This window comes from Oncorhynchus kisutch, linkage group LG28 (genome assembly GCF_002021735.2).
Source record: "Oncorhynchus kisutch isolate 150728-3 linkage group LG28, Okis_V2, whole genome shotgun sequence".
Lineage (NCBI taxonomy): Eukaryota > Metazoa > Chordata > Actinopteri > Salmoniformes > Salmonidae > Oncorhynchus > Oncorhynchus kisutch.
Window position 1 is genome coordinate 6,693,483 of NC_034201.2, and position 13,616 is coordinate 6,707,098.

At 42.3% G+C, this 13,616-nt stretch overlaps 1 protein-coding gene across 1 annotated transcript; it reads right to left on the reverse strand.

Moving 5' to 3' along the window:
- Positions 1 to 511: 511 nt before the first annotated feature.
- Positions 512 to 12,900, reverse strand: LOC109873043 (mycophenolic acid acyl-glucuronide esterase, mitochondrial-like). Its single transcript, XM_020464544.2, has 5 exons — positions 12,645 to 12,900; positions 3,243 to 3,429; positions 2,938 to 3,049; positions 2,469 to 2,606; positions 512 to 2,142 (listed from the first exon to the last, which is right to left on the reverse strand). Exons 1-5 carry the CDS (start codon positions 12,724 to 12,726, stop codon positions 1,801 to 1,803), a joined length of 861 nt encoding a protein of 286 aa, XP_020320133.1. The 5' UTR covers positions 12,727 to 12,900; the 3' UTR covers positions 512 to 1,800.
- Positions 12,901 to 13,616: the final 716 nt, after the last annotated feature.

A 13,616-nucleotide genomic window follows, 5' to 3' on the forward strand; every position in this document is an offset into this window, starting at 1 on the left:
CTATTTAAATCAGTTTAGGAATAAGGCTGTAACGTAACAAAATGTGGGGGTCTGAATAGTTTCCAAATACACTGTGTGCCATTCAGAGGGTGTGAATGGGCAAGACAAAAATATTAAAGTGCCTTTTAACGGGGTACGGTAGTAGGTGCCAGGGGCACCGGTTTGTGTCAAGAACTGCAATGCTGCTGGGTTTTTCACGTTTGTGTGCATCAAGAACGGTCAACCACCCAAAGGACATCCAGCTAACTTGACAACTGTGCGAAGCATTGAGGTCATCAATGGAGGCCAGCATATCTTCGGAACGCTTGACACACCTTAGAGTCCATGCCCCGATGAATTTAAACTGTTCTGAGGGCAAAAGGGGAGGGTGGGTGCAACTAAATATTAGGAAGGTGTTCCTAATGTTTGGTATACTCAGTGTATATGTTAAGAAATGAGATTCACTTGAAATGGCTAATAAATAAAAAAAACTAAAATGAAACTTTAGGTATGAGATTAACAAACCAACGTGTTAGATGTATCTGAAAAAGCCAGATCCATACATTTTGTTACTTTATTTATTGGCATAAGCATCAGATGGTATTGCTCGTTATCATCAATAAACAGATGTGACCAGTGTTTCGGTGAACTAGCCCATCAGAAATGAGCAGAAATGCCACATAGTGATATCACCTATAAACATTTAACTGTGATATGGAACATGGCATAAATAAACTTAGTTCACAAGATTAAACATTTAGGATCTAGGTTGTGAGATGTTGGAAACCAACCAGAAAAACCTGGCTTTAACCAGCAAAACAGAATGTTTACTATACTAAACAGGAAAATCTAAACATGGGCTGCTCCCTACACGGCAATGTTTTTCACCTAACAACTCCCCAAAAACGTGCTTTTGTGCCAGTCACTCAAACCAGGCTAACATCTCATGATGCTACTGTTCAATCGTTTCTTTAGGATCTGTGTCATTTTGGAATAGGACCCACTAGCAACAAAACCCATATGAACTGAGCCAACATTGAAAGTAACATAAGTTGAATCTACATAAAGTTCTTCATACATGAGTTGTCATGCAGTCAATATGCTGTTCTGACCTTGTGTGCAAAGTCAAATGGCACGGACAAATCAATACGAATTCAGCAATGGAACCAAAAGCGCAAATACGGACAGCATGGGAAATGAGCAGAGCATGGAAATCAGCATGAAAATCATACAGTACAGTTGAAGTAATTTTGCCAACTGATCTCTTCACAGACAACCCCCCCCTAGAAATCTATTCTGCTGGAGACATGTTATATAGCGAAGTGCCTAAAATACTAGTGACATTTGCTGCCTCCTACTGGTCTTTAAGTGCACATGCATACATAAAGGCACAACTGCCCATTACACTTGTATTTGTTGGGAGTAAAATTGACAGTGGAGGAAAATAAATGTTTGCTCACAGGTGGACGTAACACACCTGTACCTGATGTGCTATTGTAATAGGAGTGAGCCCTACTCATTAAACGGTTTAACGAAATCACTATCAAACCACATTGTGAGAATAAAATAAAACTACACCGAAATCCCAATAAGTTCGGGCGAAGTGTGTTTAATCAAAGTGGCATGGCACCAGTAAATAAAAATCCTAACAAAAGCTATGGAGAGAGCCAGGAGAAAGTGTAAGAGCGCCTTCTCTTCACAGTACGTATTTTGTAAAGTAGCACCTCGATTTTGTAACGCATCAGGAACAGCAGTCCTAGTGCAGGAAAGTTGGGATCAGGGTGGGAGGTGTCACCCATAGCATGGTCCAGTTTTGGCCAATCAAACCAAAGTGGTCAGCTTGTCTATTAGGTCATCGATGGTGTAGACTATGAGCTTGATGTCCTCCTTTTCTGCCATGCGGTGCTGGCCATGCTTGCGCAAGATGACATCAACGTCGTTGCTCAGCACACGCTCGGCTAGCTGCATGGAGATGTGCCAGGGTACATCCTGGTCCTTCATCCCATGGATGAGCCTCACCGGGCAGGTCACTGGAATGGGGCTCTGCAGAACACAGTGCTGCTCTGCCTCTTTCAGGAACTCTGTGGTGAACGTGATGGAGCCCTCCTCGTTGTGTTTGGTAGGAACCACCCACTGCCCCTTCTCTTCAATCTCCTTCCTCACCTAGAATGACAGACAGGTGGCATTTAGACAAAATGCTTGAATTATATTCTGGAGGTGGAGACATTATCTAAGATGGCAACCATTTAAAAAAAGTTCTCAGGAAAGATGTTTTAATTATAATGCCATCTGAATTTTGTTCTTGCAATTTCAAAACTAACTGCATGCATTTCAGAATGAAGGATTTTTTGTTCCCTTTCTTTTGAACCCTCCTTCGGTTTGTTGTTATGATCCATTTAATCAAGTGTCAGTCATGAGGGGAAAAGTGGTCTGTAAGAGCTTTAAGGTGATTGACAACTCAAGATGGCTGACTCTGAACGCTGACTCACCTCAATAGGAAGTGTATTGAAGACAGTTACAAAGTGGTCAGCTGCTGTAGAGATGCCAACCATGGCCGCAGTTCTTTCTGGACGAGCTATGGCTGCCAGGCACATCAGCCAGCCACCCATACTAGAGCCAACCAGAATCTGCAACACCAGAATAATTGTCTAGATCAGAAATTACCCTCTAATGATAGCATGGATATCCCTAGTGTAAATAATGCATGCATGGAGGAACCAAAGGCTTCTGCAGGACAAGTAGAGGTATAATAACCTAATATCCTCCACATGGCCATCAGGGCTAGGTTTATTACTAACTCAGTGGTCAATTCACACTGCAATCTGTAACAGTTTTACATAAACTACCATCCCACTATTATACATGAGTCTGTGCAGGTCTATTTCAGGTAATAATACTTTGTATTACATTGGCTGACCACAATTCATCTCATCATAGAAACAGAGGGGAGCGCCTTACTTGTGGCCCCTCCACAAGCTCGTCCAATACATATAGAACATCCCTCTTCCAGGTGCCGACAGTGCCGTCTACCATCTCACCTTCAGATGACCCACAGCCTGTATAGTCAAACCTGGGAAAGACCAAAGACTACATCATCATATGAGCAGCCTAGAACTCAATGAGAGCAATGCAGACAAAAATAAATAAAACACAATGGCAACAAGTCCTGACCAACTCAAAGAATGACATGCATACATGCATGAGTGTAGAGAGAGATCAGACAGCTCTATTTTTCATGACTGAAAACGCTATAGCTAATTTACCTTAGGTAAGAGTGGCCTAGTGATTGGCAGAACTCCTCAAGGGCTTCTGCTTTCTTCCCCCCCATGTTAGAGGCAAACCCTGGCAAGAAGACTACACCTGGGCTCTTCCCCTTCACTTTTCTATAAGCCAGCTTCGGCAGGTCAGGGCGTGCTGCATACTGCACTGTAGACGACTTGTGTCTCACTCCTAGAAAACAGAAACATTATAACAACGTTTTGCATACATTTCCCCCAAACCATTGGGTCAATCTTGAAGTAAATGATTTCACTCAATGACACAGCTAGCCATGCCCATGTGACTTGGAGATGGTGGTGCTTTTACAATGGTTTGGTTTGTGGTTCCAATTTGTATGCGTCTTGTCAAGTGTTGTAGTCCAGTCTCGAGATCACAGAGGGTCTTGGATGCATTTTTACTCATCCAGTGAGGACTCGCTATTTCTTCCCGAGACCAGGGGCCTAATTTATAACCGTTGTAAATAGCTGTGTGCTAGACTGCGCGCACACACACAAATTGAGATTTATAAACCATATACACATGCATGTTTCCCGTTAAATCAGACCTGATGTTCATGCGAGCACAATTTTACAAGCCTTCTAACTCCATCTGAAAAACACCCATCATTCACCTTTTATGGTGACAATAACACCCTTTGCTGTAAACCATGGAAGTATTAGAATTAGGCCAAGACGGTATCTAAAGGAAGTAGCAATGCGAACTGGATCAAATATCGTGAGGTATTGACAGAATGTTTTTTTGCAGGGGCATTTGCTGTATCTGACTGTTTCAGAAACACAAAAACAATTGCTAATTGTTTTGGACCTGTAAAAAGATTATTTACATTTACTTTTTCCCCTAACCTAAACACACTGCTGTGCCCTCGAATTCTGAAACATTGACCACAGCCAGCAGAGCAAATGAACTGCAGCGGTAGCCTACACACTTCAATGCAAAAGATCCACTGTATGTTCACCTGTCTAAATCTACTGTTGACCTGTGTTATAAACCGCGCCCCCTTTTCGGATGCATAAAACAAAAACAAATTATAATAGCTTATCTAATAGGCCCAATTAAATGAGATGCGTTGTATGGCTACTTTGTGAATATGAACTCATCATGGCCATATGAGGAAATCAGTCAATTGAAATAAATTCATTAGGCCCTAATCTATGGATTTCACATGACTAGGAATACAGATATGCATCTGATGGGGACAGATACCTTAAAAGAAAAAGGGACTCACAATGGGCCTCAGGATCTTGTCAAGCTATCCCTGTCCATTCAAATTGCCATCGATAAAATGCAATTGTGTTTGTTGTCCGTAGCTTATGCCTGCCCATTCCATAACCCCACCGCCACCATTGGGCACTCTGTTCACAACATTGACATCAGCAAACCGCTCACCCACACAACGCCATACACATGGTCGTACTACCAAATTCTCTAAAATTACATTGAGGTGGCTTATGGTGAGAAATTAACACTACATTCTCTGGCAACAGCTCTGGTGGGCATTCCTGCAGTCAGCGTGCCAATTCCATGCTCCCTCAACTTGAGACATCTGTGGCATTGTGTTGTGTGACAAAACTGCACATTTTAGAGTGGCCTTTTACGGTCCCCAGCACAATGGGTCACCTGTGGAATGATCATGCTGTTTAATCAGCTTCTTGATATGCCACACCTGTCAGGTGGATGGATTATCTTGGCAGAGGAAAAGCTCACAAACCGGAATGTAAACAAATTAGTGATTTTTGTTGTTGAGAAATACGCTTTGTGCGTATGGAACATTTCTGGGATAATTTCAGCTCATGAAACCAACACTATATGTTGCATTTATGTTTTTGTTCAGTGTATTTCACAAGTATAACACCACTAGTCAGAAAAGGTGAGGAATTTATTCTGCAATGATCATGGAAATTTATTTTTAAACATGTGACTATTTCTAATTATTTTAGAATCCAAAGAAAATATATAGGCGTAGATTTTTGCTCTTCTCACTAACGGCAAATGAATGCATCTTCGTATTATATTTAGCTACCTGTTATTTTTTTTATGATTAAGCGTGTCATCATACTGTATATTCCTATTTGCCCAAGTCTACTCCTAGGCTACTTTTGCATTCTTGAAATGCAATACCTTAAACCACTAGAAACTGTGCGTACGAATGGTCTAAAGATTGCGGGAGGAGAAGCACATTCTTACGTCAAGATACATCAAGAGTTTCATAAATGCCAACTTCTACATGATAACTGGCACACGCATGTTTTGGGGCATACTTTGTGGTTATGCAAGGTTTCTAAATGATGCCCCAGTGGAGTAAAAAAATCTGAATTATCAGCCCCTGTTCAGTCAGTGCATAAAAAAAAGTGATTTGCCAAGCCAGAGATCCACACTCATTTCATGACATGTATATCTTATAGCCTATTAAAACCTGGGCTTTCTACATTACTGTCCTTTACTTTTGTTGAAACACATCCTTAAACCTTGTCACGCTCTTCAGAATTTCCTTGCTCCCCTAGAAGCCCAGGGCAAATTGTAAGTTTATCATGGTCTGTATCTATCCTTTACAGACCATGGTTAGTGATAATTTGAAGGGTGACTATTTGCCCTCAATACATATTTCCACCATTCTGAATGGCTATAAGAATCCATGTTCCCCCCGGTCTTGGGTGGTCTCGAAAACAACTCGGAAACTGAATAAAAGTGTATTTTTTGTTGTTGTTGCATAGAGCCTCCTATTGGTAAATTCTGATATTTTCCAAGTGGGAAACTCTGAGCTCATTTTCTTACAAAGAGTTTCCGAGTAATGACTTGTCTTGAAAGTGTCATAATACTAACAACTGATGAATATCTGTTGGCGAGTTAGCCAAGTTAGCTATTGCAAGCCTGCAGCTAGGTAGCTACTTGTAACTAACTAGCTAGCTGCAGGGTGGGATGCAGCTGGCTGATGAAACTATGGCAGCGAGCAAAAGAAACACCTCTACCATCCGTTGTATAGCTGAATGTACAATCACTGGAGAACAAACTGGTGGATCGCCGATGAAGACCGTCCTATCAAAAGGGACCTGAAGAACTGTAATATTCTGTGTTAATCTGAAACTTAGCTAAACAAGGACATGGATAATACTCTAGCTGGTGTTTCTATGCATCGGCAGGACAGAACGGCAGAGTTGGGAAAGCTCAAGGGAGGAAGTGTGTCTTAACAGCTGATGCACGATCTCTAATATTAAGGAAGTCTCGAGGTTCTTGCTTGCCTGAGCTAGAATACCTCATGATAAGCTGTAAACCATACTATTTATCAAGAGAGTTTATCTATATTTGTCATAGCTGTCCATTTATCACCACAAACTGAGGCTGGCACTAAGACCACACTTAATGAGCTGTATAGGGCTATAAGCGAACAAGAAAACGCTCATCCAGAGGCTGCGATCCTAGTGGCCGGTGATTTTAAGGCAGCACGTCACCTGTGCAACTAGAGGTAAAAAAATATTTTAATCAACACTCTAGACAACCTTTACACCCTCCCCCACACACAAAGCTCTCCCACCATTTGGCAAATCTGAAGCGCTCAATACGGAAGTGGTCCGATGAAGCCTTTGCTAAGCTCGTTTCGCTAGCAGAGAAGTTGGGTTGTCACAATACCAGTATTATGATACTCCGAGGGATACTCCGAAGCAAAACATGAAGTGGACAACATTTGAGGAAAACAGTCCTAATGTTGGAAACAAGCAGCCTTGTGTCACCCAGAATCACATTTATTTTCCAAGAACACAATATATTTACACACGATAGGTTTTTAAAGGATCAAAGAGTAAAGTCAGCTTCGTGGTTTCCTTTTTTCCATGGAAAAGCAGGTATCCCAGTATCGTGACAACCTTAGCAGAGACTGGAATATGTTCTGGGACTCATCCAATGGCATTGAGGAGTATATCACATCATTCACCTGTTAAGGATGATGCGAATTTTCGCAGCTTTTTGTTAAAAATCGCACAACATTTCAAAGTCCTGCTACTCATGCCAGGAATATAGTATATGCATATGATAAGTATGTGTGTATAGAAAACACTCTGAAGTCTCTAAAACTGGTTAAATCGTGTCTGTGGCTATAACAGAACGTGTTTAGGAGTAAAAATCCCTCGGAAAACTGTTCACCAAAAACAAAAACAAAATATTCATCCGCCAGTCAATGTATTGTCTAAGGCGACAGAAAATAAACGAGGTTCCCCTGTCAACATCTACAGCTTCCACACGATGTCGCCAGTACTGGCATTTCATGTCTGCTTTATCCTTGGTTAGATGACGTTAGGCACTTCCTTTCTTTGGGCGCACCACAGGATGTTGTGAAAGTGAAAACATGGACGATGATTTCAAGACTTGCTGCTATCGAATACAGATCGCCCTGTGATCAATTTGATAGATTATTAACGTTTATTAATACCGTAAGTTGGTTTAGAAAAGTAGTTTGAAGTGATTTGTAAAAGTTTATTAGGCAACTTTTGTCATTTTAAAAAGTGACATTGCGTCTTGTAAAGGGGATTTTTCCTGGATCAGACCGGCCTTCAGAAAATGACATTTTGGGTATACAATGACGGATTTAATCAGGAAAAAGACCCAATTGTGATGTTTATGGGACATATAGGAGTGTCAACAAAGAAGCTCGTCAAAGGTAATGAATGTTTTATATTTTATTTCTGCGTTTTGTGTAGCGCCGGCTACCGCAAAATCTGTTGTTTAGGTGACGTTCTGGTATTTTGGGGGGTGCATGCTATCAGATAATAGCTTCTCATACTTTCGCGGAAAAGCATTTTACAAATCTGACTTGGTGGCTAGATTCACAACGAGTGTAGCTTTAATTCAGTACCTTGCATGTGTGTTTTAATGAAAGTTTGAGTTTTATCAAAAACTATAGGTGGCGCTCTAAAATTTCCGCTGATTTGGTACCGCCACAGGAACACTCATCCATAAGAAGTAAGAGCATTTGTCAAAATCCCAAAGTGACCGTACGTACATATCCCACCCAAAAGCCATGGATTACAGGCAACATCCGCACTGAGCTAAAGGCTGGAGCTGTCGCGTTCAAGAAGCCGGTCACAAACCCGGACAAGAAATACCGCTACGCACGCCGACGAACCATCAAACAGGCAAAGCATCATTACGGCACTTAGATGGAATCCTACTACACCGGCTCTGATACGTCGGATGTGGCAGGGCTTGCAAACTATCACGAATTATAAAGGGAAACCCAGCCGCAGGCTGCCAAGTGACACGAGCCTACCAGACAAGCTAAATGCCTTCTATGTTCGCGTCGAGGCTAGCAACACTGAACCATGCATGAGAGCACCAGCCGTTCCGGACAACTGTGTGATCATGTTCTCCGTAGCCGATGAGAGTAAGCCCTTTAAACAGGTCAACATTCACAAGACCAGATTACCAGGATGCATACTCCGAGCATGCACTGACCAGCTGGCAAGTGTCTTCACTGACATTTTCAACATCTGCCTGACCCAGTCTGTAATACCTATATGTTTCAAGCAGACTACCATAGTCGCTGTGTCGAAGAAAGCCAAGGTAACCGGTCTAAATGACTATCGCCCCATAGCATTCACATCTGTAGCCATGAAATGCCTTGAAAGGCTGGTCATGGCTCACAACATCACAATCATCCCAGACACCCTAGTCCCACTCAAACATGCATACCACCCCAACAGATGACAATCTCGATTGTACTCCACACTGCCCTTTCCCACATGGACAAAAGGAACATTTAAGTGAGAGTACTGTTCAGTGACTTGAGCTCAGCGTTCAACACGCCCTCCAAACTCACCACTAAGCTAAGGATCCTGGTACTGAACACTTCTCTTTGAAACTAGATCCTGGACTTCCTGACAGGACACCCTAAGGTGGTGAGGCTAGGAAACACCACATCCGCCACGTTGATCCTCAACACGGGGGCCCCTTAGGGGTGCATGCTTAGTCCCTCCTGTACTCCCTGCTTATCCACCACTGCGTGGCCAACACGACGTCAACACCATCATTAAGTTTGCAGACGACAACGGTGGTAGGCCTGATCACCCGACAACGATGAGACAGCCTATAGGGAGAAGGTCAGACCTGGCAGTGTGGTCAACGTCTCCCTCAATGTGATCAAGACAAAGGAGATGATCATGGACTACATGAAAAGGATGGCCGAGCACACCCCTATTCACATTAACGGGGCTGTAGTGGAGCATGTTGAGAGCTTCAAGTTCCTTGGTGTCCACATCAACAAACTATCATGATTCAAACACACCAAGACAGTCATGAAGAGAGCACGACAACACCTATTCCCCCGCAGGAGACTGAAAAGATTTGGCATGTGTCCTCAGATCCTCAAAAAGTTCTACAGCTCTACCATTGAGAGCATCCCAACTGGTTGCATCATCGCCTGGTATGGCAACTGCTCGGCATCCAACCGCAAAGCATTACAGGAGGGTACATCACTGGGGCCAAGCTTCCTGCCATCCAGGACCTCTATACCAGGCGGTGTCAGAGGAAGGCCCTAAAAATTGTTAAAGGCTCCAGCCACCCTAGTCATAGACTGTTCTCTCTGCTACCACACGACAAGCTGTACCAGAGTGCCAAGTCTAGGTTCAAAAGGCTCCTTAACAGCTTCTACCTCTAAGCCATAAGACTGCTGAACAGTTAATCAAACGGCTAACCCAGACTACATACATTGACAACAACAAAAAAGACGCTGCTGCTACACACTATTATCTATGCAGTCACTTTACCCCTACCTACATGTACATATTACCTCAATTTACCTCGACTAACCTGTAGCCCGCACATCGACTCAGTACCAGTGCCCCTTGTATATAGCCTCGTTATTTTATTGTGTTACTTCAGTTTATTTAGTAAATATTTTCTTAACTTGTTGGTTATGGGCTTGCAAGTAAGCATTTCATGGTAAGGTTGTATTCGGTGCATGTGACATAAAATTTGATTCGATTTTTGACATCAGCTCAGACAGATCCAGCTCAAAGGCCCAGCTCATGAGCTCCATCAGAAGCAGATATTAACTTAGATTGGACAATTAACTTGTTACTGAAAATGTTAGTGCATCAAATAGCATTCGTTCTCTAATCAAACCGAATCGTTTAACTAAAACTTATTGTTCCTGTATCATATCCCATCTAGATGTGTCGAATCATATTGAAAGGGCACAATGCACATCCCTACTAGATTCCACTTTTCCTCACTCATTTTCTTTTCCTCTGCTGGCCATGGTTAATTCCTACCACATACAGTACCAGTCAAAAGTTTGAACACCTACTCATGCAAGGGTGTTTCATTATTGTTACCATTTTCTACATTGTAGAATAAATAGTGAAAACATCAAAACTATGAAATAGCACATATGGAATCATGTAGTAACCAAAGTGTTAAATCAAAATAAATGTTATATTTGAGATTCTTCAAAGTAGCCACCCTTCGCATTGATGACAGCTTTGCACACTCTTGGCATTCTCTCAAACAACTGCATGATGTCAGTCACCTGGAATGCATTTCAATTAACAGGTGTGCCTTGTTAAAAGTTAAATTCAACAAATTATTTCCTTCTCAATGCATTTGAGCCAATCAGTTGTTGTGACGAGGCAGGGCTGGTATACAGAAGATGGCCCACAATAAATGCTTCAGAGTTCAAGTAACAGACACATCAACTATTCAGAGGAGACTGCATGAATCAGGTCTTCATGGTTGAATTGCTGCAAAGATACCACTTCTCAAGGACACCAATAAGAAGGAGACTTGCTTGGGCCAAGAAACACGAGCAACGGACATTAGCCAGGGAAAATCTGTCCTTTGGGCTGATGTATCCAAATTAGATTTTTGGTTCCAACTGGTGTGTCTTTGTGAGACGCAGAGTACATGAACAGATTCTCTGCATGTGCAGTTCCCACTGTGAAGCATGGTGGAGGTGGTGTGATGGTGCTTTGTTGGTTACACTGTGATTTATTTAGAATTCAAGGTACACTTAACCAGCATTGCTACCACAGCATTCTGCAGCAATACGCCATCCCATCTGGTTTGGGCTTAGTGGGACTATCATTTGTTTCTCAACAGGACAATGACCCAACCCACCTCCAGGCTGTGTAAGGGCTATTTGACCCAGAAGGAGAGTGATAGAGTGCTGCATCAGATGACCTGGCCTCCACAATCAACCGACCTCAACCCAATTGAGATGGTTTGGGATGAGTTGGACTGCAGACTGAAAGAAAATGAGCCAACAAGTGCTCAGCATATGTGGGAACTCCTTCAAGAATGTTGGAAAAGCATTCCAGGTGAAGCTGGTTGAGAGAATTCCAAGTGTGCAAAGCTCTCAAGGCAACTGCTACTTTGAAGAACCTAAAAAAATATATATTTTGATTTGTTTACCACTTTTTTGGTTACTACATGATTCCATGTGTTAGTTCATAGTTGTGATGTCTATTATTCTACAATGTAGAAAATAGTTAAAATTAAGTAAAACCCTTGAATGACTAGGTGTCCAAACTTTTGACTGGTACAGTATGCGTGAACTCCTTTTCTTTCCTAGATTCCTTTCCTCACTCCCTTTCCACATTTCCTAGCTCCCTTTTATTCCTTCATCCTCTTTTCCTAGATTCGTTTCCCCTCGCTTTTCCTCCACTACTCCTTGCCTAGCTCTCTTTCTACTGGATGTTGTTAAATCATTGGGAAGGAGGTAAGGAAAGGAAGCTAAGACAGCTGGATAAGGAAACTAGGTAATGAGGAAAGGGAGTGGGGAAAGGAATCTAGAAGGGAGCTAGGAAAGGAGATAAGAAAAGATGGAAGGATGATAGAACATTGAGTTAGGGAAGGAAGATAACTAACCGACTTGGGTTTTTGAAGCAGTGATTTTGTAGAAACATAGATTAATTTTGAAAATCTGTCTAGTTAGCTTGTCAGTAACAACTCAATGTTTTTCGTTATGCATTTAGCTACAGTACGCAAAAGTTAACTAGATTGCTAGCCGCTAACGTCAGCTAGCATTGGGCAGAGGTATTAGAAAAGGAATCTCTGCTTTAGGTAGCTAAGTTAGCTGTTACTTTGGTCACTGTATTTTGGTTGTAAAGTTAACGTTAGAGCCACCTGTATAAGTTTGTGGATGACTGGAATAATTATACGTTTAATAGTTGCGACATAAATCAAACGTGTATAGTAGCTAGCTACTCACCGGAAAACGTAACAGGTCTTCTTTGGACATGTAACGTTAATTGGAAAATCCTGCTGAAATGCCTTGCTCACTGTATTTTGGTTGTAAAGTTAACGTTAGAGCCACCTGTATAAGTTTGTGGATGACTGGAATAATTATACGTTTAATAGTTGCGACATAAATCAAACGTGTATAGTAGCTAGCTACTCACCGGAAAACGTAACAGGTCTTCTTTGGACATGTAACGTTAATTGGAAAATCCTGCTGAAATGCCTTGCTAGTGGAGACGCCATTCTGTACTGCGACGGAGGGGTGAGGAGGACAAGACTCCGACTGAATAGTTCGACTCCTGCCACACCCTACACTGGAGGGAAAACGTGGGTTTGTGTGATCTTGCTAGCTAGCTGCTTCTTCTTGTTCACTGGTATCATGGAGTTCGCACATTTTGTTTGTGCATGCCGCCACCTACTGTGCGGGAGTGTGTGGTCGAGCACGTTATATTTTGTGAAACAAAAATAAAAAGGAAGGGGGAAGGGAAAAAGGTGCACCACCAACTAACCCTACACCAATAGATCACTATTTAAAAAAAACTTTTTTTAATCAGAAAAATAAACACCACCCCATTCCACTATTTTGACCCTAACTGACCCTACACCAGGCAAACAGCCTGGGTGGACAGAAGTCTTTAGTTCAACACACCTTGTAACTCTTCTGCAGTAAAACCTCATTACACCCAAGTACTTCTCTGCAGCTGCCACCGCAACATATATTTTCTGTAATTTACGTTCCATTTCTGCGGTACAGTTGATAACCATGGCAATGAATACTAAGAAGCTAACTTTACTGAAGCAGAAATTCGTATCACTCTGTATTGGCTTAGGTCTACTACTCACCCTTGACCCATTATCCCCTACTCTTCACTGCCTCGCAGCATATGACACCTGTTCTGCTCTGACCCTGGCAACCTCAACCTGTCTCTTTTGCACGAGCACTTCTGATCTCCAGCAACATGGGCACCCCCAGAATTGGCACATACAGTTTTCTCCTCTGATACTACACATTCCTTTATCCCATGCCCTCCTGCACACTTCTCACATCTCAGAATCTCCCTCCTACACACTGCTGCAACATGACCATAAGCTTGGCATCTGAAACACCTTAGTGGGTTCGGCACAAAAGTTCT

What these genes read in the sequence shown, in the direction of transcription:
- LOC109873043 (XM_020464544.2), bottom strand. Translation starts at nt 12,726, where the DNA reads ATGGCGTCTCCACTAGCAAGGCATTTCAGCAGGATTTTCCAATTAACG. An exon ending in CTAGGCCACTCTTACCTAAG is followed by an intron (nt 3,050 to 3,242) that starts GTAAATTAGCTA and finishes GGTCTTTCCCAG; the next exon opens with GTTTGACTATACAGGCTGTG. An exon ending in TCAATACACTTCCTATTGAG is followed by an intron (nt 2,143 to 2,468) that starts GTGAGTCAGCGT and finishes CTGTCATTCTAG; the next exon opens with GTGAGGAAGGAGATTGAAGA.